Source organism: Condylura cristata, unplaced genomic scaffold (assembly GCF_000260355.1).
Source record: "Condylura cristata isolate star-nosed mole 26May11 unplaced genomic scaffold, ConCri1.0 scaffold00015, whole genome shotgun sequence".
Taxonomy (NCBI): Eukaryota; Metazoa; Chordata; class Mammalia; order Eulipotyphla; family Talpidae; genus Condylura; species Condylura cristata.
In genome coordinates, this window is record NW_004567116.1 from 8,009,693 (window position 1) to 8,035,422 (window position 25,730).

The 25,730-nt window shown below is 38.6% G+C and overlaps 2 protein-coding genes across 3 annotated transcripts in view; both read left to right on the top strand.

Moving 5' to 3' along the window:
- Positions 1 to 22,755, top strand: part of FNBP4 (formin binding protein 4) — a 26,898-nt gene extending 4,143 nt beyond the window's left edge. Inside the window, exons 3-17 of the mRNA XM_004682812.2 lie at positions 1,393 to 1,529; positions 1,882 to 2,068; positions 2,929 to 3,076; positions 3,178 to 3,298; positions 4,489 to 4,827; positions 5,792 to 6,002; positions 7,266 to 7,390; positions 8,388 to 8,492; positions 9,212 to 9,345; positions 10,316 to 10,503; positions 14,895 to 15,211; positions 15,326 to 15,467; positions 15,843 to 16,189; positions 19,140 to 19,297; positions 21,769 to 22,755. Of these exons, the coding sequence (XP_004682869.1) occupies positions 1,393 to 1,529; positions 1,882 to 2,068; positions 2,929 to 3,076; positions 3,178 to 3,298; positions 4,489 to 4,827; positions 5,792 to 6,002; positions 7,266 to 7,390; positions 8,388 to 8,492; positions 9,212 to 9,345; positions 10,316 to 10,503; positions 14,895 to 15,211; positions 15,326 to 15,467; positions 15,843 to 16,189; positions 19,140 to 19,297; positions 21,769 to 21,859 (2,750 nt within the window). The 3' untranslated portion in view covers positions 21,860 to 22,755. The remainder of the gene's footprint in view (positions 1 to 1,392; positions 1,530 to 1,881; positions 2,069 to 2,928; positions 3,077 to 3,177; positions 3,299 to 4,488; positions 4,828 to 5,791; positions 6,003 to 7,265; positions 7,391 to 8,387; positions 8,493 to 9,211; positions 9,346 to 10,315; positions 10,504 to 14,894; positions 15,212 to 15,325; positions 15,468 to 15,842; positions 16,190 to 19,139; positions 19,298 to 21,768) is intronic.
- A 1,256-nt stretch (positions 22,756 to 24,011) lies between these two features.
- The window catches only part of AGBL2 (ATP/GTP binding protein-like 2), a 25,879-nt gene continuing 24,160 nt past the window's right edge, over positions 24,012 to 25,730 (top strand). For both annotated transcript variants that reach the window (XM_012725748.1, XM_012725749.1), the window contains exons 1-3: positions 24,012 to 24,397; positions 24,632 to 24,766; positions 25,007 to 25,070. In XM_012725748.1, coding sequence (XP_012581202.1) covers positions 24,731 to 24,766; positions 25,007 to 25,070 — 100 coding nt within the window. In that variant the 5' untranslated portion in view covers positions 24,012 to 24,397; positions 24,632 to 24,730. The remainder of the gene's footprint in view (positions 24,398 to 24,631; positions 24,767 to 25,006; positions 25,071 to 25,730) is intronic.

The window sequence follows — 25,730 nt, forward strand, 5'->3', positions numbered from 1 at the left end:
AAATTTTAATTCATGGTGTAGCTAACAGTATTTAATGTGTCTGTTTCCCCTAAATACGATGCCTAATCATTTTCTCTTTGCTATTTGATAGTTGTGTTAGTAGGCGCTTGGAAATGAAAGCTTCTTGTGTGTATATGAAACCTTTTCCAGTGAGACCCACTATGAATCTAGGGAATTACCCCTGCTTTGGGAATTTTGTAATCTGTTTCATGTAGTTCACCTGGTTGGAACCTTTTACCAGAGGATATGAAATTAAGGCTTGTTAACTGATTGTATCTCTAGTTATTCAAAACTGTATAGTTTGGTATAACACATTTTCTGTTATTTCCTCTCTAAAAAAACATCAATGCTGAATATTAAAATACAGATTTATTTTTCCATACAGTGATATCTACTTTTGTAGTTTAGTTTTGTAAGACTGTTGCCTCAAAATTAGAAAAATTGACTTTCTTGTCCAAAACAATGAGATAGCAGATATTTGGGAAATAAAGACATTAATAAATGTTTATTTAAAAGTCTCTAGTCAGCTTAAAGTAATACTTTGGCAGGTGAGATTTTGTGGCATTTAATAAGAATTTGTCCGTATGTTTAAAAATAACAAAAGCAAGATTTATGTGACTAAAGTATGTTATAAAATAACTGAAGTTTATTTTTAGGTGAACCCATGAATTCATTTATGAATAAGTGACAAAATTTAATTTTATTTCCTGGTAAATCTGTTCATTTAACAAATATTTGTTGAAAACATAGTCTATGCTGAGCCTTGGGAAATTTAGTCTAGTTAGGAGTTAACATTTCATGTATCTGTATTCTATTATAAATAGCAATCACTTGGTTGTAACATTAGAGTCACCATGGGTGATAAAAATGAAAATGCCATAGCATACAGAGGTCATACACTCCGTGCAACTTTTGTTTGAAGAAAGCATTGATAATTGAATCTAGCTGAGGTTTTTTTTATTGTTATTTGGTTCTAACATTTTGAGTGTCATTTTGATTTGTTAATTTTTTGAGGGAAATCATTGGAAAAGAGCTTTTTTTTTTTAAACTTTGAAAATGTTTGTTACCACTGAACTACAATCTGCTTGTCTGAGATGGACACATAAATCAACAAAAATCTAAAATGAGGATATATAAGCTATTTTGTTAGAATATGAGATTAAGTTATTGGTTGTGTATTTTGAGAAGGACATTAAATAGGTGGGCTGATTTTATTATCTCCACATACTGTAACATATCTCTGTTCAGTAGTTAAAATTTTGGGGTTTTTTTTGTTGTTTTATCTATAAACTAAATGGTAAACTTTAGCCAAAGAACCATACTATATTTTCTCTAGGGTATTTAATACAGCATTGATATTGTTACTAGTGTTGTTTACTTTTGTGTTTCTAGGTGGGCTGTGTTTACTTGGTGCATATGCTGACAGTGATGATGAAGAGAATGATGTTTCAGAAAAGCCAACACAATCTAAAGAGGCGAATGGAAATCAGTCAGCTGATATTGATAGTACATTGGCCAACTTCTTAGCGGTTAGTGATGATTTTGTTTGGGTTTTTTGGGTTTTGTTGTTGTTTAGGTAACACATATAGCACATAAGCTTAGAAACTAGTTTCTGTGGAATTTTAGTTATTTAAGCCACTTTGCAACCTGGGTTTCAAGTGGTACTTAATTCAGCTAGTTAATTGCTGTGTTTCCCTCTCCCTTTCTGCCTCTTCTCTTTTTGTAAAAGTGGTAAGGGGGTGAGGGGTGAATGAAGAATAGAAGCCTCAGGAACTTGTATAATTGGAAAATGAGAATTTTGATTTGAGAAAGTGATTGCCATTTCCTCAGTTTCTGGTTATGTTGTAATTAATGGATTTATTACTTTTTTTCATCATAAAGGAAATAGATGCTATAACAGCTCCTCAACCAGCAGCTCCTGTAGGAGCCTCTTCTGCCCCACCTCCAACTCCACCTCGACCAGAACCAAAGGAATCAACAGCTACCCTTTCTTCTGCCACCTCCAATGGAACAGACTCAACCCAGACAGCTGGGTGGCAGTATGATACTCAGTGTTCATTGGCAGGAGGTAAGCTTGCTCTTTGGAGGTTTTGTTTTGTAATCTAAGGAATCCTAAAGCGAAGTTCTTAAAGGTGTTCTAGACTTTGGAATTCCCAAAGATGAAAGAAGCCATACTTTAGAATTCAAACTTTTTAAGCAGTTTTTGATTATAGAGTAGTTATCACTAGGATTAGATTTTTATCTTTCAAAAAATAATTACTTATCATTTTAAGCAGTAGCAGATTATAGAGGGTAAATAATAATTTTTTTAAGGTTTTTTTTTTTTTTTTTTTGGACAAACTGGTTTTATTTTGTTAAGTTGTTAAAGATGATTTGAGAAGGAATGCCCCCAGGGGTTACTTATTCACATCTGAGCATTTTTGGTTGTCACGATAAGAGGTAAGGGTAGCAGATGTTAGTGTATCTAGTGAGTAGAGGCCAGGATGCAGCTAAACACTACATGGGACTGCTCTATCCTGCCCAGTACTAATGGTACCCAAATTTGAGAAACCCTATGTTAGATTCCCCCTCCCTCCAAAATTTGTTTTATTTACTTATGCATACAAGAGCAGGGTTATGTAGGCCAGAGGTGGGGTTTGGGGAGTGAGGAGATTCGTGACAGTGGGGAGCAGAACAGATGGATTTACTGAAACACACTACTGAGGGGAGAAGCGAGTGAGGCAGGAGAGGTCTTTGTACTATGTGGATCAGCTCCCTGGTGGGGGATCAAACTCAGTAGCTTCATAGGCTGAGACTTAACCCCTTGCACCACCAGGGAGGCCCTGTTACAACTTTAGATCTGACTTGGGGTTTAAGACTGGAATGTGGAGGGAATACTTACTATATTTAGTAAGTATTTTTTAAAATACTTACTATTTTTTCTTCTAGTTGGAATTGAGATGGGAGATTGGCAAGAAGTCTGGGATGAGAACACAGGATGCTATTATTATTGGAACACACAAACAAATGAAGTGACTTGGGAGTTACCCCAGTATCTTGCCACCCAAGTACAAGGATTACAACATTATCAGCCCAGGTAAGAATAGACTTTAAAAATTATCTAGAAGGAAGTTGGAATGTTAACTTTAGCTGATAGTATTTACCTTTTGTTACTCTTGCTGAGTATATGTTTTTTAGTTCTGTAACAGGTGCTGAAGCTAATTTTGTGGTAAATGCAGACATGTATACCAAGGAGAAGAATATTTCTGCTTCCAGTAGTAAAAGTGGTCCTGTCATAGCCAAGCGAGAAGTTAAAAAGGTCAGGTTTACAGTTTATATCTTTTTTTTCCTTTAAAGATTTGTTTGTTTATGCTTACAGAACTGGGTTACAGGCCAGAGGTGTAGTGAGTAAAGATTCACCAGAGACAGAGTGGGGAGCAGAACAGGCAGATCTACTGAAATACACTGCTGAGGGGAGCGGTGGGCAAGACAGGAGAACTGTCTGCTGCAACATGTCTGGTAACTGCATGTCACAGTGGCTGGTGATCGCTTTGATAGTTCTGAGACTTTAATTCCTGCACCAGCAGGAAGGCCTCCTTGGCTTATTTTCAAGTATAAGTAACTTGAACATAATTCTGGTGTAGGTATAGATGCCTTCTGTTAATATTTCACAACACAGGTGTGAGATGTGACATGTTCTAAGTCTTTTTCCTTTCCTGCTTACTGCATAGCAGTAATTCAGATCAGTGGCTCTTTGGAGCTTTAAGGTGCCACGAGGGCTCCTGGTCACTGTGAAGGACATGGAAGCTGCCAAGCAGGCAGTACTTTAAGCATAGAATAGCTATGCTTCAGGATTCTACATCAGCTGTTCTTGTTTTGATCAAAGTATTAGCTACCTTAAAAATTAAATATTAATAGTGAAGCATGAACATTTTTATGGCTTCATCGAAAAGGAAAGTAAGTTGTATTTATTTATGCTTTTGAATTTAAGAACACTTTTAAAACAGTTCAATCTTTCAGCTCCAGGAGGGAGCTGGACTAAATTATCCCCGTGGAGAAAATGTGGCCCTTAAATATAATCATACATTGCATTTTAGAAATATTTCACTTTTCCTCCAAATTTCCTTCACTATAAAAAGTGTGATATTACTGCATGGTACAGAGAAGGAAAGTGTAGATTTATCTAGTCATGTGCTAGGCTAATAAAATTGATCTTATTTAAATCTGCCTCTGCTTCTTAATTGGGAGACTGGAGGAGGAGAGAGATGATGGACAAATCAAGTTCCACAAAAAAGGTTCTAGTTTAAATGCTGTTACTTCCTAAAGTAACAATACTTCCTTATTGCACAGATACAAGGAAGATAACAAACATATACTGGTCTGTTGAGTATGTTTGGTTTTTAAGCATATCCAGTGCCTGAAAAGACAGTCATTCTTAACCTGAACAAATCAGTATATCTTAAGATGAGATTTCTCAGGGAATTGAGTCGTGTATGTTTTTCTTTATAGGAAGTAAATGAAGGCATTCAGGCCCTCTCAAATAGTGAGGAGGAAAAGAAAGGGGTGGCAGCTTCACTGCTTGCTCCTTTATTGCCTGAGGGAATAAAAGAGGAAGAAGAGCGATGGCGGAGAAAAGTTATTTGTAAAGAAGAGCCAGTTTCAGAAGTGAAAGAAACAAGTACAAATATCGAAGAAGCAGCAACAATAGTAAAGCCACAGGAAGTTGTATTGGACAATATGGAGGACCCTTCGCAGGAGGATCTTTGCAGTGTTGTTCAGTCTGGAGAAAGTGAAGAGGAAGAAGAACAAGACACCCTTGAGCTGGAGCTAGTTTTGGAAAGGAAAAAAGTGAGGGTTGTTTTTGTTTTGTTTTGCTTTAAGATTTATTTTACTTATTTTTGCATACAAGAGCTAGGGTGTAGATCATAGGGATTGGGTTGGGGTGGCAGAGGATTCACCAGAGATGGAGTGGGGGGCAGAACAGGTGGATCTACCGAAATGCTGAGGGGAGCAGGGGCAAACACTAGAAGTCTGCTGAGCATTATGGGTCAGCTCCCTGGCTGGGGTTGGAACTTGTGCTACAGTGGCTGCCAGTAGCTTCATAGTGCTGAGACTTAACCCCTCCCTTGCGCTACCAGGGAGGCCTAAAAGTAAGTTTTTAAAGTTTGAATTAAAAGTGTATGCTTACCATCTTTTTACTGTCGTACTTTGGGATCATTGTGATCAGTTTAGTCATTTTTTAATTTTGATATTCTTGTTTCATCTAGATAACTTAGTTTTTTTATGTGTGCAAGAACTGGGGAGGGGGGTGAGAGAATTCACCAGAAAGAATGGGTAGCAGAACAGACAGATCAAGTGAAATACACTACTGATGGGAGCAGCGGCAAGACAGGAGGGGTCTGCACCATGTCTGTCCAAGGCTCGGATCTGTGCACAGTGGCTGCCAGCACCTCCACAGGGCTGTGCTTTAACCTGTTGCACCACCAGGGAGGGCCCTAGATAACATTTTTAAACTAATGTGATAATTACAGAAAGGTAGTTATTTTGGTTCCTACCATTGTGTAAAAGTTTGTCTATTTGGTGAATCTCTTAGGCACACCCTTCAAATGGATATTTGTTGACTATAGTCATGAGTAAGTATTAATTCTGTAGTTATAGAATATGATGCATAATGCTCATATCTGATGGGAGAAAATGTGTTAAATACTTTCCTCTAAGGGTTTTAATTCCAAGAACACACAGTTGTCATTCTTGTTATTCACGAACACTTGCTAAGCAATTATAGACACTAACGTTATTGTGTTTTTTGTAGGCAGAGTTGCGAGCTTTGGAAGAAGGAGATGGTAGTGTGTCAGGGTCAAGTCCATGTTCTGATATCAGCCAGCCAGCATCTCAGGATGGAATGCGTAGACTTATGTCTAAAAGAGGAAAATGGAAGATGTTTGTTCGAGCTACCAGTCCAGAATCCACCAGCCGAAGTTCTAGCAAAACTGGACGAGAGACTCCAGAAAATGGAGAAGCTGGTAATTTTGTGCTTCCATTAAACTTTAGAGTTGAAGATAATGAGAAGAATACTTAGTAATTACCTTGATGTGTATACATTATTGTGAATTTTCCTTTGCTCTATTTGCATTTGGTTAGCACGGAAGGCAAAGACCACCTCTTGCAAAAGACCACCCCATTTTTTCTGTTTCTGTACACATTGCCCAGCCTCTAGTTGAGTGTGTGGTTTGGTTAGGGTTAGTAAAGATTTCTGCTAGTATATTGCCATGTTAGAATGTATGTGCATTTTAATTTGAGCTCTTCATCAAGAGTTAACCAGTCAAGAAAAGAAATAAAGAAAATTTATTTATATATACAGAACTGGGGTAGAGGCCAGAGGTGCAGGGGTGGTGAGAGAAAAAGTGGGTAGTGGTTTTTTTTGTTGTTGTTTGGTTTTTTTTGCACTTTTTATCTGGCCTCTTCACAACAGAATGATTTACATTTTTTTAATGTGAATTAGTTTAGTAAGACACATGTTAAGCAGACATAATGAGAGTGCATGTTTTTTGCTTCCATTAATATAGATGGTAAACTTGCTCTCTTGGCAATTCATTCCACCACCAGACATCAGCACCAACTAGAATAGTAGGTGAATCCAGTATAAGTTGTCTAAAGGTCTTAAATAGTCAAAGAGGGAAGTTATTAGATAGCTTTTAACTAATGCTGCTCGGATTTTGAAAGCCTTTATTTCTTTCATAACACCATTGATTAAAGAACCCTTGTATGTCCTAGTATTTAGCTTCTGTAAATAATTGAAGCAATTGTGTTCTGGAAGAGATTAAAAAAGATAAAAGGGGTAAGAGAAAGCAGGAGCTACATGGTAATGTGGTACAAATAAGGTTTCTGGGAAATTTTGTAGACATTTTTAAAGGCTGTTATAAAGGACAAAGTTCTCTCAGTACAAATGGTTGACAAATCACTAAGGCTTTTAACAAGTAAGGAAAATTCAGGCAAAGAATAGTCTTTGCCAGATGTATCTGCTACAGGGGTGAGAAATGCATATGATATCAGTATCAGTTCTTTTATTGATTTGTTTTTATGATTTTATTTAATTAAGCATACAAGGACTGGGGTACAGGCCGGGGGTGGGGGGTAGGGAGAGAGGATTCACCAAAGACAGCGTGGGGAGCAGAACTTGTGTTGCAGTTGGTTCCAAATAGCTTCATAGTGCTGCACGTTTTAACCCCTTGCAACAGGAAGGGCCTTCAACATCAGTTCTTTTCATTTTATGTTTTCTTTTGTAGCAACTGGTGCTGAAAGTTCAGAAAAAGTAGATGAGAATTCAGACAAAGAGATGGAAATAGAAGAATCTCCAGAGAAGACAAAAGTACAAACAGCACCTAAAGTAGAAGAACAACAAGACTTGAAAGTATGAATGTTGTTATAACTTTTTTTTTATAATAGTTTATTTTTACATCATTTTGTGCCTTTTTCCGTCTCAGTTGTAATCCCATGGGCTTCCTACCACTAATTCACCTGTGTGCCATCACTATAGTCTAGTCACTTCCCTATCTCCCTACCCTCCCCCTCCCATTTTTGATCCCATTCCCCACTCCACCCCTGGTATATAGTTGTATAACTTGACATTTTTATACCAGCTAACCTATCTCCTCTATTAGCATGTAGTAAAAATAATCTTTACTGTCTCTACCTATAAGTAATTTACTTGCTTAGGTGAGAGTCATATTTAGGAATGAAATAAGGAATTATGAGATTGACTAGATATAGAGAAAGTATCAGATTCTAGCTGCCAAAAGTATTTTTTATTTTATTAGTTTTGGTAGAAGAACTAGGGTTATTTTCTATAAGTTAAGCCTCCATTGAAAAGCAGTAGCTTATCAAATACTCTAGTTTGGAAGCACTAAGGAAGCTAAAAGTCACAAATTTAGTTCTTGCATGAACTACTTACTCTTGCACAAAAGCAGATTAGTTCCAGCTTTCTAACTTAATCTCATGAGAGTGGATCAAGTAAGCATGACTGTTAAAAATAGTCTGTTGCAAAAACTTTCAGCATATTCTTTTGATTTGCTTTTATTTAATTACTACCTAGTATACAACCATGTGGAAAGGACTCGGAAGTTTAATTTCATTTTAGGCGTCAGTATGTGTAGGCACTTAGTAATTGGTAACTGATAGTTTGGACTGTATTTGGAGCTGTTAGGGTATGAGTAAAAATATATTTAATATCTAAATATTTTATTATTCATTGTATAAATTGGTTGACTAAATTAGCATTTTGTCTTCTGTGTAATTGTTCAAGAAAGACTGCTTCATCTTTGTAGTTTTCTAGTATCTTAAAATGATTTTATGTAACAGAAAACATTTGCTGATTTTATTTTTACCCTTATTTTTATTATCTGCATTAGTTTCAGATTGGAGAACTGGCAAATACCCTGACAAGTAAATTTGAATTCCTAGGAATTAATAGACAGTCCATCTCCAACTTTCACATGCTGCTCTTACAGACTGAGGTAATTTAGTCATTTTTAGTATAAACAGGTAGTGTTTGAGTGCAAATGTGTAAGGTCTCCGTTTTTTTTGTTGTTGTTGTTGTTTTTAAGATTGTGTGTGCATGCAAGGAGAGTGAGAGGATTCACCAGAGACATAGAGGGGAGCAGGACAGACAGACCTCCTAAAATAATACTACTAAGGGGAGCAGGCAGCAAAACAGGAGAGGTGTACTGCTCCATATGTGGGCTAGTTCCCTGGCTGGGAATTGACCTCAGCCGTCACTGTGATAGCACTGAAGCTTAACCATAGGCCACCAGTGAGGCCCGAGGGCTCTGCCTTACATTTTAATCTTAAATTTAAATAAAAATATATACTAGCCAAAGTGAAGTATGAATGTGAAGGTGTGTATAATGAGACTTAAGAGTTGGTTTTAATATACATTTATTTCTAATAAATTCTTAATTACAAGGGTCAAATGGAGCATATGATGAAAGTTTTAAAAGTTAATATTTAATGTTTTACTTTATAAGTATTATAAATCATTTAAAAGGGGAGTTCTGATTCAGTTTGTAACCTGCGTACTTTACAAAATGGCAGAGCAGGATTAGCAAAGAACTTCTATGGAACGGTGATTGGTTTCCTTAAGGAAACTGTCCAAGCTATTTGTTTGGCTAGTAACATTATTGAACTGAAAGAACTGACATGATAAGTCTTTAACTTTATTGTCTGTTTATTCTAGACTCGGATTGCAGACTGGCGGGAAGGGGCTCTTAATGGGAACTACCTTAAACGAAAACTTCAGGATGCAGCAGAACAACTAAAACAGTATGAAATAAACGCCACTCCTAAAGGCTGGTCCTGCCACTGGGACAGGTACGCACTCTTCTCCCCTTTTCACCTTTCACCTTTGACATCTCAGACATGATTTGTGATCACCACCATCTGACGACATGACAGCCTGGAGACTGAGAGCAGCTGCAGTTAGCGGTGCCGGGCAGGCAAAGCACCGCAGCACAGAGTTGTGCCAGCCACACGGAGAAACAAAAGCAATGTTTAAAGTGTTCCATGTAACGGATTTTTTCCCAAGATTGGACAAAGCTGGTTTACTCTCCAGAGTGTTGCACGGAGTAGGGCGGGCTTGGGGGTTAAGCGCATGCGAGAGCTCTGTGCGCTTTACAGGACCTCTGGAAGCAACTACTCCTGATTAACCTCGGTGAAGTTAAAGAAAAGCTTCGTGGCTGAAGATGTGAATGAAGAACAAGATTACTATCTTCTGCCAGCAGGTCAGATGAAAACATTTCTTTTTATATTTGGCTTTTCTTGATTTTTTTTTTCGTTATTTGAAATCTTTGCTCTTTTATTTTTCAGCTCCCAGATCCTCTCCCTCTCTTTAGCTTTCACTGTGTTTGATATCAAGAGTATGAAATGTGAATTCCACGGTCCAAGAGGGGAAGAGTCACCTTTCGCAAACTTCGTTGTTCTCTTCTTTGGAAGGGAAATTAGTGTTCTAGGAGTTTGAGTCCCTTCGTTAATGAACCTTGAAACCCTTTTAAGCATTGGCAAAAAAAAAAAGAGAGAGAGATGTGAGAGGTGTTTTCTAAATCATCTGTTGGAGAGGGCTCAGGGCTGTATTCACAGAGCTGCTGGCAGTGCAAATAGCTTTGAATTATGCTTGGTTCTCGTCCTCAATTGTCAAAGCTCTTTGTTGCCTTTGTGAATAGCAGTCCATTAAGAAGAGGTTCGTCCCTGTGAGAGCAGACTGCTGTCCTGGGACAGGACCAAATGAAAGTGTCTTTGTAGGAGAATGGTTCTTAAAACATGTGTTTTCTTTCTTGTAATTTAGGGATCATAGACGATATTTCTATGTAAACGAGCAGTCGGGCGAGTCTCAGTGGGAGTTCCCAGATGGTGAGGAGGAGGAAGAAGAAAGCCAAGCGAAAGAAAGTAGAGATGAAACTCATCCTAAACAGAACTTGAAGGACAAAACTGGCACTGACTCAAATTCTACAGAATCTTCTGAGAACTCTACAGGTAAGGTAATTTATCCTGTACTAATGGGGATGAAATGATTTGAGAGAAGAAAAAACACAACATTCTGCTATCATAAATGAAGGCAACTCATGTCATCCTGAGATAGGTTTCTTGTTTAAAAATAGTGGCTTGACCTTAAAAAAATAAGTAGGAGTTACAATGATAAGAACCAAGTCACTGGTTAGAAATCGACCTACAATTAATAGCTGACCTTCAAGGTCTGTTTAGGAAGAGTCTCATCTCTACTTTCTTTTGCTTGGTTTTCTTCAGCTAAAAATAGTAATGGTGAGGTATGACATACTTTGATCTTAAAATTTTTCATTAACAGCAAAACACTAGTTAACATTAAATGCAGGTTGAATTGTTTAATGTCTAAGTGGAGTGACAATATGAAATGTTATGTGTGTTTCTGCAGACCAGTTAGTCTGTTAATAAGGCATTATTTTTCAACTCTCCTTGTTAGAAGTATGCTTGTTATGAATCAAATGTGATCTGAAGAAATTCTGTGAAACTAGGATCATACTTGTTTCAGAGAAGCAAAGTAATTCATTGAAAATCAGTCACATTCTAGTATAAGGTTCTCTGGGATATCTTCAATTTAGTTCTGTATATATTTTTCAAAAGGCCTTCATAGTTCCTCAGTTCTTTTGAGGATCTGATAGCTTTTGCAAGGAGCCACAGCCTAATTTCCACGTTATGGAAGAAGATGGATAATTTTCCCTTTAAATCCATCCTTCTTGAAATGACAAACATTACAAAGGGTAGTCATGATATGATGGTTGACCTTTTTGATTTAAAAGCTAGTAACTTAAAATGATAGCATATGAAGGCAAGGGTCTATGGAGTGATTTCTAAAGTAATAAACTTTTGACAATGAAAAGATTCTAACAAGGACTAAAGAGCTGAATTCTTTGCTTATCAAAGATAATTTTCATGCTCACATCACCAGCACATATACTAAAATTGCAATGACACAGAGAAGGGCATGGCCCCTGCACAAGGATATCATGCAAATTTGTGAAACAGTCCATAATTGAAAAAATGTTCTGTGCTCATTCTGGCTCCTTAATCCCGGTAGAAAAGTGCTGATAATCTGCCTAATGAAACTAGTTATGTACTAAATGATTTTATCAACTTCTTCAGATGCCTAAGACTCTTAAATCACTCTGAAACCCAATAAGACTGCAGTGATACTTTTAGAACATAGCAATCCTAGTTTTTATTGTACTTCATATTTCAGAAGTGTTTCCTCTTCGGGTAGAGGGTATTTTACTTATCATTTTCATGAAAATTTTCTTTTGATTACTTTCCCATTCTTTTGGTAGCAATGATATGTCTAATAAGTTGGTTTTATTGTTTTTTTTTTTTTGCTTTTTAGTAGTTAGTGAACTGAAGAGGCTTGATGGTGGTTCTGGGTAGGTGATTCCTGACCACTGTCTAATGTCCTTTTCTTGTATGTTCCAAGTCTGAATATTCTAGAATTTCCACCTCTAAGGGTTCTGTTAGAGTTATGTATTAAGTCATTTTCTCCCTTTGTTGGTGGCACACACAGAGTTGGAACTGTCTGGTAAAAGGAAGAGCTTGAGACATTCCTATCTGATTAAAACAAAATTATTTATGCTGTAGAAAAAAGCCTCTGATAAATCACCTTATAGTCTTAATCCCCTTTATTAAAAATCACATAAGCTTGATCAAAATAAATTTCTAATTTTGTACTATAAGGTTTTTGGGATTTAAGCGCAATACTAATCTGTTTAAGCCAATAAAGTTTATGTGCTCTTTGCTGAGCAGTGGTTATAAAACCATCCTTTAAAGAAAAAAAAGGTTACATTGGTGAGGCTCAAGGAAGTTCTATTCATTTTTATCATTGTTCATTGTTTGATTTAATGTCATGTCTAAATATAAATGACATATTAAAATATCCAGTTTGTCTGTCTTGTTAGACTTTTGTTACTTAGGTTGTATTTACTTTTTAAAAACATCTATGGAACAGTTATTTATATTACAAAATGTTTAAATGGCTAAACTGGTCCACTTAAAGTACTAAACAGAAATTTTACTGAAGTGGAATATAGAAAAACAGTAAAGGAAGCCTGCTGATGAAGTGAAGGTACATAGAAGAAAATTGTTCTTAAGGAATTTAAATTTACATCTGCATACTATTCTCTTTAAGCTTGTAGATTTTTGATCTACTAGCACATAATAATGTGCATACCATTTTAATCTCACTTTAGCCTCCAGAGGTAAATATTTCTCTTTAAATGGCAACATATTAACAATAGTGTTAAATATAAAAATGAAGAGACACATCATTGTAGTATGATATCCTTAGATATTCAGAAGAGAATTTATTGAAATTCTTTGTATTTAAGTTAAAAAATAAGATTATGTTATGATACAGCTATTATGTTTTGATTGAACATAATTTGGGATTCATAAATTTAAAAGTTTTCCTTGTTTGCTACTCAAGTTTATCTCATTTACACAGAACTTAATTCTGACTGGCCTACAAGTTGTAAACCATATCGGCCTTGAACCTACTGTGTTCTTAAGTTCCTACTACTTTCTTAAATTCCTTTGCATTTGGTAGCATGACACCATCATAGTATGCTTCTAGCTGAGAGCTCTATCAGTACATAAACTCTGACTTATTTTCCTACCTTAAATTGTGGTTAGTTTGGTAGAAGAAAATTTAGTGAGATACTAATCCTTCATTTTTATTACTTTAGGGTTCAGCTCATGTAATTTTGATGTACTATTATATAATGTTGGGGACTACTAGCTATCCATGGACTTTATCTAAGTCCATAAAATCATACCAGGTATAGCTTAAATACAAAAGTTTAACGAGACATTTGAAGTTTTTACCTAAAAAAAAATGTACTCCTATTTGATGATTTTTTTCAGTACCCTTTTCCGTAGCAAACAGCTTTTAAAAATATAACCATGTGAATCTTGTTCTTAAGTCTTTTACATCATGTATCATACATCTGTCCCATAAAAAGTAAAGCCATTATGAAAACCAAACAGTTCTTGGTTACTTCAGGCTTAAATTCATCGAGTTTATCTCATAAACTTGGAGTACCATAAGGTGAAGGCTTTATTGCCCCACAACCTCTTCCGCGCTTGACTGTGAAGATTGACAGGAGACTGCATCTGGAGATTACTTCATGAGAAGTGAGATTCATTTCACTGAGCTTTCGAAAGCTCTTGGACTCCTGATACCTCCGAAGACATCTTGATAAAGTAGAAAGCATTAGACTAGACCTGACCAGGAGAAACTGATGGTCTTGGGCAAGTCATTTCCCTCCTGGGTTTCATTGCCTTTAAAATGAGGATTGAACCTAGATAATTTCTCATGTCTCTTCTACTCCTAAATTCTATGATTTTAGGGAGAAAATCCCCTTCAACATTCCTGGGATATATATCTAATAGTCCCATATATTGTGAAACTTCCCTATTGACGATAAAGAGGGATGGGGAAGGCTACAAGTAAGTATATCCTCCTGTTTTTTTCTAACCTTTAAAGCTTTTCCCAGCAAAGAAAGGATAGTGGTTAAATATTTTTGTAGAATCTCAGGAAAGCTGATCCCATAGCTTTCTGGCTGTCATTTCTTAACTAAGACTTTCAACAGCAAGTTCACATCCTCTGCATCTTCAAACACCTCTTTTGTGTTTGCCTTAGTTATCATTTGCCTTGAAGATTTACTCTTAGTTTTCCCTATTCTCATCAGAAAAGTAAAGAATAAACCCTCTGATTTTTGTTAGTGACATAGCAAATGAATTTACTTCACTTAAAGATGTGAAGGAATGAATGATAGGCTTAGCAGTACCTGGCAAATGTAATTTTTTAGTTAGTCACCCAAATTAATGAAATGGGTAGAATTTGTGAGTGGGTTCCATGGTACTTACTGGGGTACCCCCAATCACTTACATAACTCACTAAAAGTAAAATGCATGGAATCTCTTGCAAAAGTACATCATTCACTCACTGCTTCACTTTTGAAATAAAAATGACCCTAGAGTGTTGCCTTCTAGTTGTGTCCAGAGACACAGTATTGAAACTGTGAATGTTTGAATAAAAACTACAGATTCAGATAACTAAATTTCTCACTGAGTTAATGTGCATCATTTACTCACCCATAAATCTGGGCCCCAAGTGTTAAGACTCTAGTATAACACAACTGGGGCAAATGTGAACTGCAAGTTCTTAAGTTTCACTCTTCTTTGGAAATCATTTCTGAACTGAATTGTTTTATATTTCAGTGACATCATTGTAGAGTAGATGCCTGTATGTCAAATTTTGTCTCATCAGTCAGTTAACATTTCTGTCAATCTAAGCCATAGAATTTTTGTCTTGCTTTTTTTCTGACTCCTGTTTGTTTTCATAGGTTCTCTTTGTAAAGAGTCCTTCACTGGCCAAGTTTCCTCTTCATCACTCATGCCACTTACTCCATTCTGGACTCTCCTTCAGTCAAATGTGCCTGTGCTTCAACCTCCATTACCTTTGGAGATGCCTCCACCCCCCCCTCCACCCCCAGAATCCCCTCCTCCTCCTCCACCACCACCGCCGCCACCTCCTGTAGAAGATGGTGAGATCCAGGAGGTAGAGATGGAGGATGAGGGAAGTGAGGAGCCTCCTGCCCCGGGAACAGAGGAGGATACTCCATTGAAACCTTCAGCACAAACTACAGTTGTAGCTAGCCAGGTAAGAAATGCCTTTTGGTATTCTGAAGAATTGAGATATGATTGATAGGTTTTATTTTAGAAAAGGATGTTGTACCCAAACCTTTCGGTACTAACTAGTTTATTTGTGTTTCAGAGTCCAGCTGATTCGGCTGTCTTTAGTTCTTCTACTAAAGCAATAAAAAGAAAAGCTACAGAAATTAGTACTGCAGTAGTTCAGAGATCAGCTACCATTGGTAGTTCTCCAGTCCTCTACAGCCAGTCAGCGATAACTACAGGTAAGTATCATAATCATGATTACCGTGTTTTCCTCAGTGTATGATTTGTTTTCAGAATTCAATATTTTAAGTTGAAGAAATGTTAAATGTTTTATTTGCAAAGATTTTAAATTTTTCTTTTAGTTGCCAACAAATCACTTCAGTTTTGCATTTATCCTTCCTAATTGTTTTCTGTGCATTCACGTATATCAGAGGTTTTGATAATAGATACTATCACTAAACTATTTAAAATCACAATGTTTTGTTTCTAAGAAATAAAGGTATATTGGAATTATTTTGTAGGTGATCTAACTCCCAGTTCCCCTTTTCCGCCTTTCCTTGATTTTGGCTTTGTCAATGTCTTTTTACAGTTTTACAGTATGTTTTCTGTGTTAGGTCACCAGACAACAGGGCTCGGTCATGGGGCTGCAGGAATTGGGCACCAGACAATATCAGTCAGTCATCCAGCAACAGGAATGGGCCACCAAGCCAGAGGACTGAGCCTGCAGTCAAATTACCTAGGACTGGCATCAGCAGCACCTGCAATTATGAGTTATACTGAATGTTCTGTCCCAATTGGAGTAACTGCTGCCACACTGCAGCCAGTCCAGGCCCGAGGTGCTGTGCCTAGCACTGCCATTATAGAACCGCCTCCGCCTCCGCCTCCCCCTCCTCCACCACCGCCACCACCAGCTCCGAAAGTGCCACCCCCTGAGAAAACAAAGAAAGGAAAGAAAGATAAGGTACGGTAAAACTCTTTAAAGTTTATTTAAATAGAAAACTTCATTTACGTAAAATCAGCTCTTAAAGTGTATGTCTTAGTGCATTCACAATATTGTACAGTTATCACCTCTAGTTCTATAACATTTTGGTCACCCCAAAAGAAAATCTACTACTCGTTCTGGGAAGCACCAAACATACTGTCTACCTCCTCCATGTCTTCTTTACTTTGTAGCAGATTGGTTCACAATTAAATGTTTGAACAGCCATTGCTCAGGAATAATTTATTTTATACACCCTCCTTCAGGAAAGGAGGGTAATACAAAGATCATAAAGAAACAGGAAAATGTAGTTCATTCAAAGGAATAAATCCCAAGAAACACCAGAAAAAAGCAAAAGATTTTAAAGGCAATTGTCTTACAGGTACTCAGAGAGCTGAAGGAAAACAGGCAGAGAGCTGAAAGAAATTAGGAAAATAACAAAGTAAAACTTTTTTTTTTTTTTTTTTTTTAAAGGAAAGGGCTATCTGGAGCTGGGGGGGGGGAACACATCTGAATTGAAAAATTCATTAGTTCAACAGTAGACTAGTAGGGAAGACAAAAAGGATATTATTTCAGTGACGCCTCCCTTGACACTCTTTCCCACTCTGCCATCCCAGCACTCCAAGAGAGGTAATTTCTCTTTTTATTATTATTTTTTACATCATTCTTCACTTTGTGCTTTTTATCATCTTAGTTGTAACCCCGTGGCCATCCCACCACCAATTCACTCGTGCCATCGCCATAATTATATACCCTTCCCACACGGTTTTTTCCCTGATCCCTTACACGCCTGCTACAAATGAAATCATCCAGTACTCTTTCTGGCTTTACTAAGCATGATCCCTTACAGCTCGATCCATGTTGCTGCAGAAGCCATGAGTTTTATCTTTTTTGAAGGAGAGGTGATTTCTTCCTCCACTTTGAGCAAGTTTTTTTGTTTTTTGTTTTTTTTAAAGATTTATTTCTTTGTGCATATAGAACTGCAGTAAAGGCCAGAGGTGCAGGGGTGGTGAGAGGATTCACCAGAGACAGAGTGGGCAGCAGAATAGGCAGATCGACGAAGTACACTGCTGAAGGGAGAAGTTGGCAGGCCAGGAGAGGTCTGCCGTGCCATGTGGTCACCTCTGGGGTGAGCAGGTTCAAACTCACGCAGAAGTGGCTTTAGCTTCTCAGTGCTGCACTTTAACCCGCTGCACCACCAGGGAGGGCCCCCAGCAAGTAATTTTTTAATCCAGTCATGCTTTTATGGTTTTAGTGGTTTTGAAATTCCAGAATGCTATTAAATTTTGTATCATTGTTTAATGACTGCTCAGGTATAACCCCCATAGAATTCCCACCTCCCAATCACTCTTGTTGTGCTCTTCCCTCCCCTATTTTGATGCCTATCTTTCTCCACCCGTGTGTCTCAGATTTGTAGTTTGCTTGCTGCTTTGTCTTTTTTTTAATCCACCACTTTGTTCAGTTTCCCTATTCTGTTTTTTTTTTTTTAATCAGGTTTTGTTGTTTTTTTTTTTTTTTTTTTTTTAAGTGAGACATTCTTAACTATTGTGAGCTGGGATCTCAGGGTTTTGATTTGCAGTTCCCTGACTATAAGTTCTGTTACGCATTTTTTGTATGCCTGTTTTGGTCATCTGGATTTCTGATTTGGAGACGTGTCTATTTATCAGGCTTTTTCCATAGATGGGTAGAATTTAGTAGTGAATCATACAAAATCTTTGCTACTGGAGAGCTTTTCTTTTGGGGTTGGAGAGACAGAAAAGCAAGAAAATAAGCAGTATAAGAGGACAGAAAGGCGTCCTCTTTGGTAGGTGATGCTATTTCAGAAAGGGTAATCAGTAAGGCCTTTTTTGTTAGAGTGCCTTAGATTGAAAAGAAGCCCGAAGGCAATGATGGACAAGCCATGTTGAATATGTAACTTTTTACTACTATATTATAATCTATAGATAGTGAGGGTAAGTGAAAAGGGTTGGGGTATATTGTTATACATAATTACATCATTAGTGTTTTGATATATCTGTGCTTCTTTTATATTTAATAGTAGCCATTGAATTTCTCTTTCCAGAAAAGCTGGTCTTTCATTTCTCAGCTCTGTTTATCACTTGATACAAACACTGCATCTATTTAAAGTATGAAAAGGGGAATACAAATTCTGAGATAAGGGTAACAATTTTGGATTCCATAGATTAAGAAAACCAGAGGAAATTTTTCTGACCAAACTTTGTAAATATTACCTTTATAGTTTTTAATTTAAGGAGTAGGTTTATTGTTGGTAAAATTTCTAGCAAGAAGTTAGAGTGTCATTTTCTTTTTGTGTTTCTGTCCTTTGGATCATAAAGTCCACTTATTCCTTAGTATGAGGAAAAGATCCTGATCTTATGTGAAGAACTAATTCCTTATTTTTCATTTATTTATTTTTTGATTTATGTGTATAAATACTAGGGTATAGTGCAGGTGTATATAGAGTGAGAGGATTCATCAGAGACAGAGTGGGGAGCAGAACAGGCAGATGTACTGAAATACACTGCCAAAGAGAGTAGTAGGTGGGACTGGCTTTGTGGAGTGGTCTGCTGTGCTGTGTGAGTCAGCTCCTGGGCTGGGATCTAACTAAGGTTGCGGTGACTGGCATTAGTTTGACATCAATGTCACCTCCCTTTTTTGTTTTGTCTGCAGAACTGGGGTGTAGGCCAGGGGTAGGAAGTGAAAGGATTCACCAGAGACAGGGTGGGGAGCAGCAGAGGAGGCAAATTGACTGAAAAAAACTGCTAAGGAGAGCAGCTGGCAAAACGGGAGAGATCTGCTACACCATATGTGTGTTAGCTCCCTGTCCAGGGATTGAACTCAGGCCATAAGGATGATAGCACTGAGACTTAACCCCTCTGACACCAGGGAGGCCCTGTAATCTATTTTTTCTGACCTTTAACCTTTGTTACAGACAAAGAAGAGTAAAACCAAAATGCCCTCTCTGGTAAAGAAGTGGCAGAGTATCCAGCGTGAGTTAGATGAAGAGGAAAACTCTAGCTCTAGTGAAGAAGATAGGGAATCAACTGCCCAGAAGCGAATTGAAGAGTGGAAACAACAGCAGCTTGTCAGGTAAAAGAAAAGATACCATGGATGGGGGGACTGGGTTGTGGTTGTTAATATTAAAATCACATACCTTAATTTTTGCTATACTTTATAATCTTATCTAAACCAGCTTATAATTCATAAATACGATGTTTATATCCCTATAAAGTTCACAGTGTAGACTTTTTTCAAAAATGAGAAATATCACAGTTGTAATACTTTATTTCCCTATAGGTAAAGTAACATGTTAATCCCCAGCTTACCTAGAAAAATAGTTTACCATTTAGAACCAATAGACTTTTGTGTTTTGTTTTGTTTTGTTGTTGTATTTATTTATGCATGCAAGAACTTGTACCTAGGCCAGAGATGCAAGGAGTGAGAGAATTCACCAAAGACAGAGTGGGGAGCAGAACAGGCAGATGTACTGAAAAACACTGCAGAGGGGAGCAGCAGGGAGATGAGAGAGGTCGGCCATGTAATGTGAGTCAGCTCCCTGGCTGGGGATCGAACTCATGCTGCAGTGGCTGCAGTTGCTTCATAGTGCTGTGCTTTAACCCCTTGTGCCACCAGGGAGGGCCCAAGTCCCATTCTTTGAATGTGAACTAGTATTTGTCACTAGTACCCTGGAGCATACTCACAAGTAGTGATGCCAAATTTCAAATTCATACCCGATTGCTTCTAACTTATTACTTTTGAATCTTAAATTTGTAACATCAATAAATGCATAGTACTTATGGAAAACATTGGGAAAGGATAGCCACCTTTGTTTCATAATTTGGAAGTTTTATTTTTAGATGTAAACAAGTTGGAATGGTTATTCCAGTGCATATTTTTATTTGTAGAATATTTATTTCTCTAATTACTATCTATCTATTTTTCAGCATTTGTTCACTTATGAACCTAACAAGTAGTTAGCAGATAGCATAAAACCTAAAGGATTGGGCCCTCCCTGGTGGCGCAGTGGATTAAAGCACAGTACTATGAAGCTATTGCAGCCACTGCAGAAGGAGTTTGATCCTCGCCAGGAAGGTGACCCACGTGGCATGGCAGACCTCTTGTGGCCTGCCTGTTCTGCTTCCCACTCTGTCTCTGGTGAATACTCTTCACCCACTATACCTCTGGCCTGTACCCCAATTCTGTATGCATAGGTAAATGAGTCTTTTTTAAAAAAAAAATAAAGTCTAAAGGATTATGAGCACCAGTCTTTCTAGGAAAATTTGGTAGTCTAGGTTCTTACTGCAAAGTATTAAAAGGTATTCCCCCCTTTTTTTTTGCCTTTGTTATTGTATCTCTCTCTCTACAACTCCATGAGACATCAGCACTTACAAATAGTTAGAACTGGTCAAAAGAGAAAATCAGAAATATTAGGCTTGAAGGCCCCAGTCAGTTGTTATTATTGAAGGTTTTGTGTCTTCCTTAGGAAACATAACATTTTTTTTTAATAATACAGTTTATTTTTACACCATTTTGTGCATTTTTCCATTTCAGTTGTAATCCCCGTGGGCTCCCCATCACCAAATCACCCATGTGCCATCACCATAGTCCAGTGCATTTCCCTCCCCTCACTGATCCCATTCCCCACTCATAAAATGTCTCTGGTATATGGCTGTTCATTATCATTATTATTTTCTACCTGGTCCTTTATACTCCTGCTATTTTCCCTTTTCTTTTTGGTTTATTTCACTAAGCATGATCTTCTCCAGCTTCATCCATGTTGCTGCAAAAGGCATTTGTTTAATTTTTTGGGTTGCTGAGTAATATTCCACTGTGTATATGTACCACATCTTTTTAATCCAGTCATCCACTTTTGGGCCTTTGGGTTGTTTCCATGTCTTTTCAATTGTAAATAAAGCAGCAAACATGAGGTTGCAGGTGTCTTTTTGAATCTCTGTTTTTGTGTCTTTTATACCTAAGAGTGGGATTGCTGGATCATATGGAAGCTTCATGTTTAGCAGTTTGAGGACCTCCAAACAGTTAAGAAACATGACTTTTAGAACTTAAAAATAACTTACAAGAACATGTTTGATACCTTCAGTCTGACTTTAATGGTTGCTAGAGGTCCTAGTAAATATCCATTAATATAGCCATAAAGCTAGAGAAGAGTGGCTAAATGCCACTTCAAATTAAGAAATTTAAAGAGGGCCCTCCCTAGTGGCGCAGTGGGTTAAAGCACAGCACTGTGAAGCCACCGTAGTCACTGTAACACAAGTTCCCCCAGCCAGGGTCACCGCATGGCTGACCCACCTATTTTGCCCCCACTCTGTCTCTGTGGATCCTCTCACCACCACCTTCCGCCCCCACACCTCTGGCCTATATCCCATTTCTGTCTGTATAAATGAATGAATCTTTCTCTCTCTCTCTCTCTTTCTTTTTTTTTTTTTAAAGAATATACTGGTAATTTGCTGAGAAATGTGATACATTTTCATGAACATAAAGGTGCTGGATCTAATTTTGAGTTACAGCTAGAGGTTCATTCCAATATCTGTATGTTTTTGCAGTGGCATGGCAGAGAGGAATGCTAATTTTGAAGCTCTTCCTGAGGATTGGCGAGCAAGACTGAAGAGAAGGAAAATGACTCCAAACACATAGTTTAAAAAGAAAGAAAATTATTGATTTTGTTCAGTTTAAAGTCTTAACCAGTTTTACTGTTGTCAATAAACTAAATGTTGTGAGGAGAGCATATGAATTTCCTGATAAAAGCATACACATACAGAATTTTCACATTTGTGAGATAAAATTTTTCTGTTTTGCTGAAGGGGTGAGGTGATTAAATACTTTGACCTGACTGCCTTTATTCTCACATTGGCAAGCAAGCATGTTAGGTACTTTAAACTCAGCAGTCTGGAACATGTGACACCTCTGTAGGAGACTCACAAAAAGTGAAGGATTTTCCTGCCTAATAGAAGCTAATTTAGTTCCTAATATGACCCTGTCATTAACTACTGCTCCAGAACAAGTGCAATTAAGAAGGCAGCTCTGTATTTTACCTTGCTTAACTAGGATATAAGGATCTCTTTTTGACCTCTTCCTTAGTGTGTCACCCCTGAAGTGCTGAGGTATGTCAAGTTGTACCTAGTGCTGATGGAGAGCCACATTCTGTATTCTTTCTGGAAGATTCTACAACTCATAGCTCTGCATTTTACACACTGGGTGACATATTTAAATTTCAGTACAGGCAGCAGCAGGTTTTCATGTCTCTGAGCATATTCCCCTCAGTAAATGTGACAATAGCCACTGTGTAGTAGTATGTCTACATTGTCTTACCCTATTCCAAAATTCAATTCCCATTTATATATGAATGTATCCTCCATGTAATTCCATATTTAAAAATTGGAGTTTACTTTCTGTTCTTTCTATTGTATCACAATCAGGTAAAAGTCACTTTAAACTGAAGAAAAAGCAAATTGTGTTTTAAAGCTGTTTGTATTTCTCCAGTTTCTGACCATGTAAATTTGTATATATGCACTAATAAAGCTTTTTTTATACTTCTGATTATCCTTTTGCTTTTTATACATGTTATTATGGGATTATATAACAAATACTTGGTTTCAAATCTATTTGTAATTGTTCTTTCTGATCAAATACGGTATGGTGTTGGATAATGCAGAGTAGCTCTGAAAAAAGAGTAGCAGGATTGGGGGAGAGGTACTAAAAAAATAGGATCCTGGCACCAGAGTGTTGTGTGACTTGTACTCAGAATGTTAGCCAGTGTTTGACCTGCTTAAGTCCTGGGAAAGATGTGGTTAATTTTTCGAAGAAAATTTAGGTGCCTTGTAGTTTTCCCCTAGATTATAAAAATAGTTTTATTCATATAAAGTTAACCACAGAAGTTGTATTTTAACCTATTCCTTTCCATGTGTCCTGTATTGAATTATTTCACTGTTACCTGTATTGGGATGACACTTCTGTTTTTTTTTGTTTGTTTTGTTTTTTTCAGACAGTAAATCTGGAAATAGACTATGAATTAACCACTAAATTTTTGCTTTAGCCATCTGTTTTCCAGACTTGTAGGAATCCCTTTAGAGCAACAGTGCCTTCATCAGTGTCCTACCAGAATGAGCATTTTTTGAAATCTGTCAGTTTGATTGTATGTTTTGGGTTTTTTTTTTAAGGGTTTTATTTATGCGTACATAGATGACATGTTGTGAAAGCCAAAGTGGGGGCGGGGGTATATGAAAGGACTCACCACAGTGGTGGAGAGCAGAGGGTGAAGCAGAAGCCTACTGTGCCTTATGGGTCAGCTCTGGCCAGGGAGTGGCAGTGATACCAGGGAGTCCTGACTTTATTTAAAGATTGATTTATGCATACATGAGCTAGTAAAAGTTAAATTTACAAACTTAGTACCTTTTTACAGTGTACAAGGCTATTTCTAGATTCTGGCAATACGGTGAAGTGAATATATACGAGAGAGGAAGCAGCAACCGCAATATCCAAGAATTGCCTGGACTTAAGGAACAAGGACACCAACGTATTCTTCAAACTTTTTTCACTGCCCAGAAGTTGGCAGGGGTATCCTTACAAATGGAAGAATGAAGATGGACCTTGCGCACCTGTAAAGCCGGACACGGCCTCTCCCGGGGTTCTCCCTCCCTCGCGGATGAGCCCCAGCTCCCCGGAAGTGCCCAACCGCCCCGCCCTCCCGGTTCCGCCTCGCGGTTGCCAGGCTACGGGGTCCCCAGCGCAAAGCTGAGGCTGGTGAGCGCGCGGAAAGTGTCCGTGGTGGGGTCCGGTGAGCTGCCGGGCCTCCCTGCCGGGGCTTCCCGCCTCGCCAGGCTCCTCTGTCGCCCGGGCCGGGCCGGGCCGGTCCCGGCCGAACGCGGGGCGGCCGACCCTCGCCGCGCTCCTAGAAACCAACGCCGCCTCCCCGGCTCCTCACCATCTCCGGACGTGGAGGCTCAGAGCCCCTGAATTACGTTTTCAGGGCCGGTCTCCGGGCCTCAGGCCTTTTTATTCCATCTGTGTCGGGATCACTCCTCCGGGTCGCTCCATCCCCCTTTCTTTCACTTCACGGGCGCGTCCGAGTGCGGGGCATCTTGCTAACGGGAGAGGGAAGAAGCATGGGGCTAGCAAGGGTCCTGACGCCTCGGGAGGAGGCTGGAAGACATGCTGTCCTTCCGGACTCCTCAGGTGTGCTCTGGCCCTCAGAGTGGCAGCCTGTGCCTGTTTGAGGGGTTGGCTGGAGGAGGAGGAGACCTTGCAGGGTTCCCGAAGTCGGGTCCCCTGTTTGAGGGGTGGCTGGGTGGGCTGGAGGAGGGGGAAAGCCTGCAGGGTTTCCTGTCCTCACTTGGGAGCTGCGGAGTGGGAAGGGAGGGTGGAGATTGGCTTTTTCAGTTGTCCCGATCTGGTTTTTTGTTTGCTCAGCTTCTCCTGTGTAATTAGCCGCCCATTTGAAAATTGGGCAGGGCTGGAGGCTGGATGCTGTGTCACTGACTGGTCCTCAACATACCATGCCGAAGTAACATGTTCCCAGCACTGGAGTCAGAGCTAAAGCAGGAGGTCGGTGCACACCCAAGTCCTCTCCAGGATCTCCCCCAGAAATTCCAGAGGGTATAGTCTACAGGCACCTATTTCTAGGTGATCTTGATCCCCAAGATGGGATCACCTGTATCAATGTCCTGCACTTTCCTGTGCACGTGTCCTCAAGCATGCTGTCCTGAGCGACGCTGCTGGTCTATCTCTTGTAAGTTTAGTTTTATGCAAAAGGATTTTTCCTAATGAGATGTCCTTTCCTTTCAGACTCTTCTTGATCCCTATGAAGAGTTTATGTACCATCACCTCCAGTACTATGGCTACTTTAAAGGTAACACCTTATTCCTTATCTAGCTTCACTTTTCATCAGGTAAATAGTTTGATTACTTGGGGAGTCTGTGTGGATAGGCTAGTGACTAATGTCCCCAGCAGCACTGATCTGCTATGTCACCTCTGTTGGGTGTCCACAAAGGGTCTCTTTGTCCTTGCGCGGGTACCCCCCTCTCTTAATTACACTATCCATAGTTATAATAGTCTTGCTATTTGGGAAGGCGTGTTCTCCCCTATGTGTTCTTTAGAAGTGTCTTGACTACACTTGTTGCCTTTCTGTAAAATTTTAGAGTTGTAACTTTTTTTAAGATTTATTGATGCATTCATGCAAGAACTGGCGTACAGGCCATAGGGGATGAGAGGATTCACCAGAGACAGAGTGGGGAGCAGAACAGACAAATTAACTGAAAAACACTCCTGAGGGCAGCAGTGGGCAAGATAGGAGAAGTCTGCCGTGCCATGTGGGTCACCTCCCTGGCAAGTATCGAACTCATAGTGCAGTGGCTGAGATAGCTTCATAGTGCTGTGCTTTAACCCGTTGCACGCCCAGGGAGAGTCCTGAATTGTAATGTTTTAAAGATTTTCAGGGTTGCATTGAATTTTGGGTCAGTTTTCACTAGAAATGAGAATTTTCCCATCCGCAAACATAGTCTAATCATCC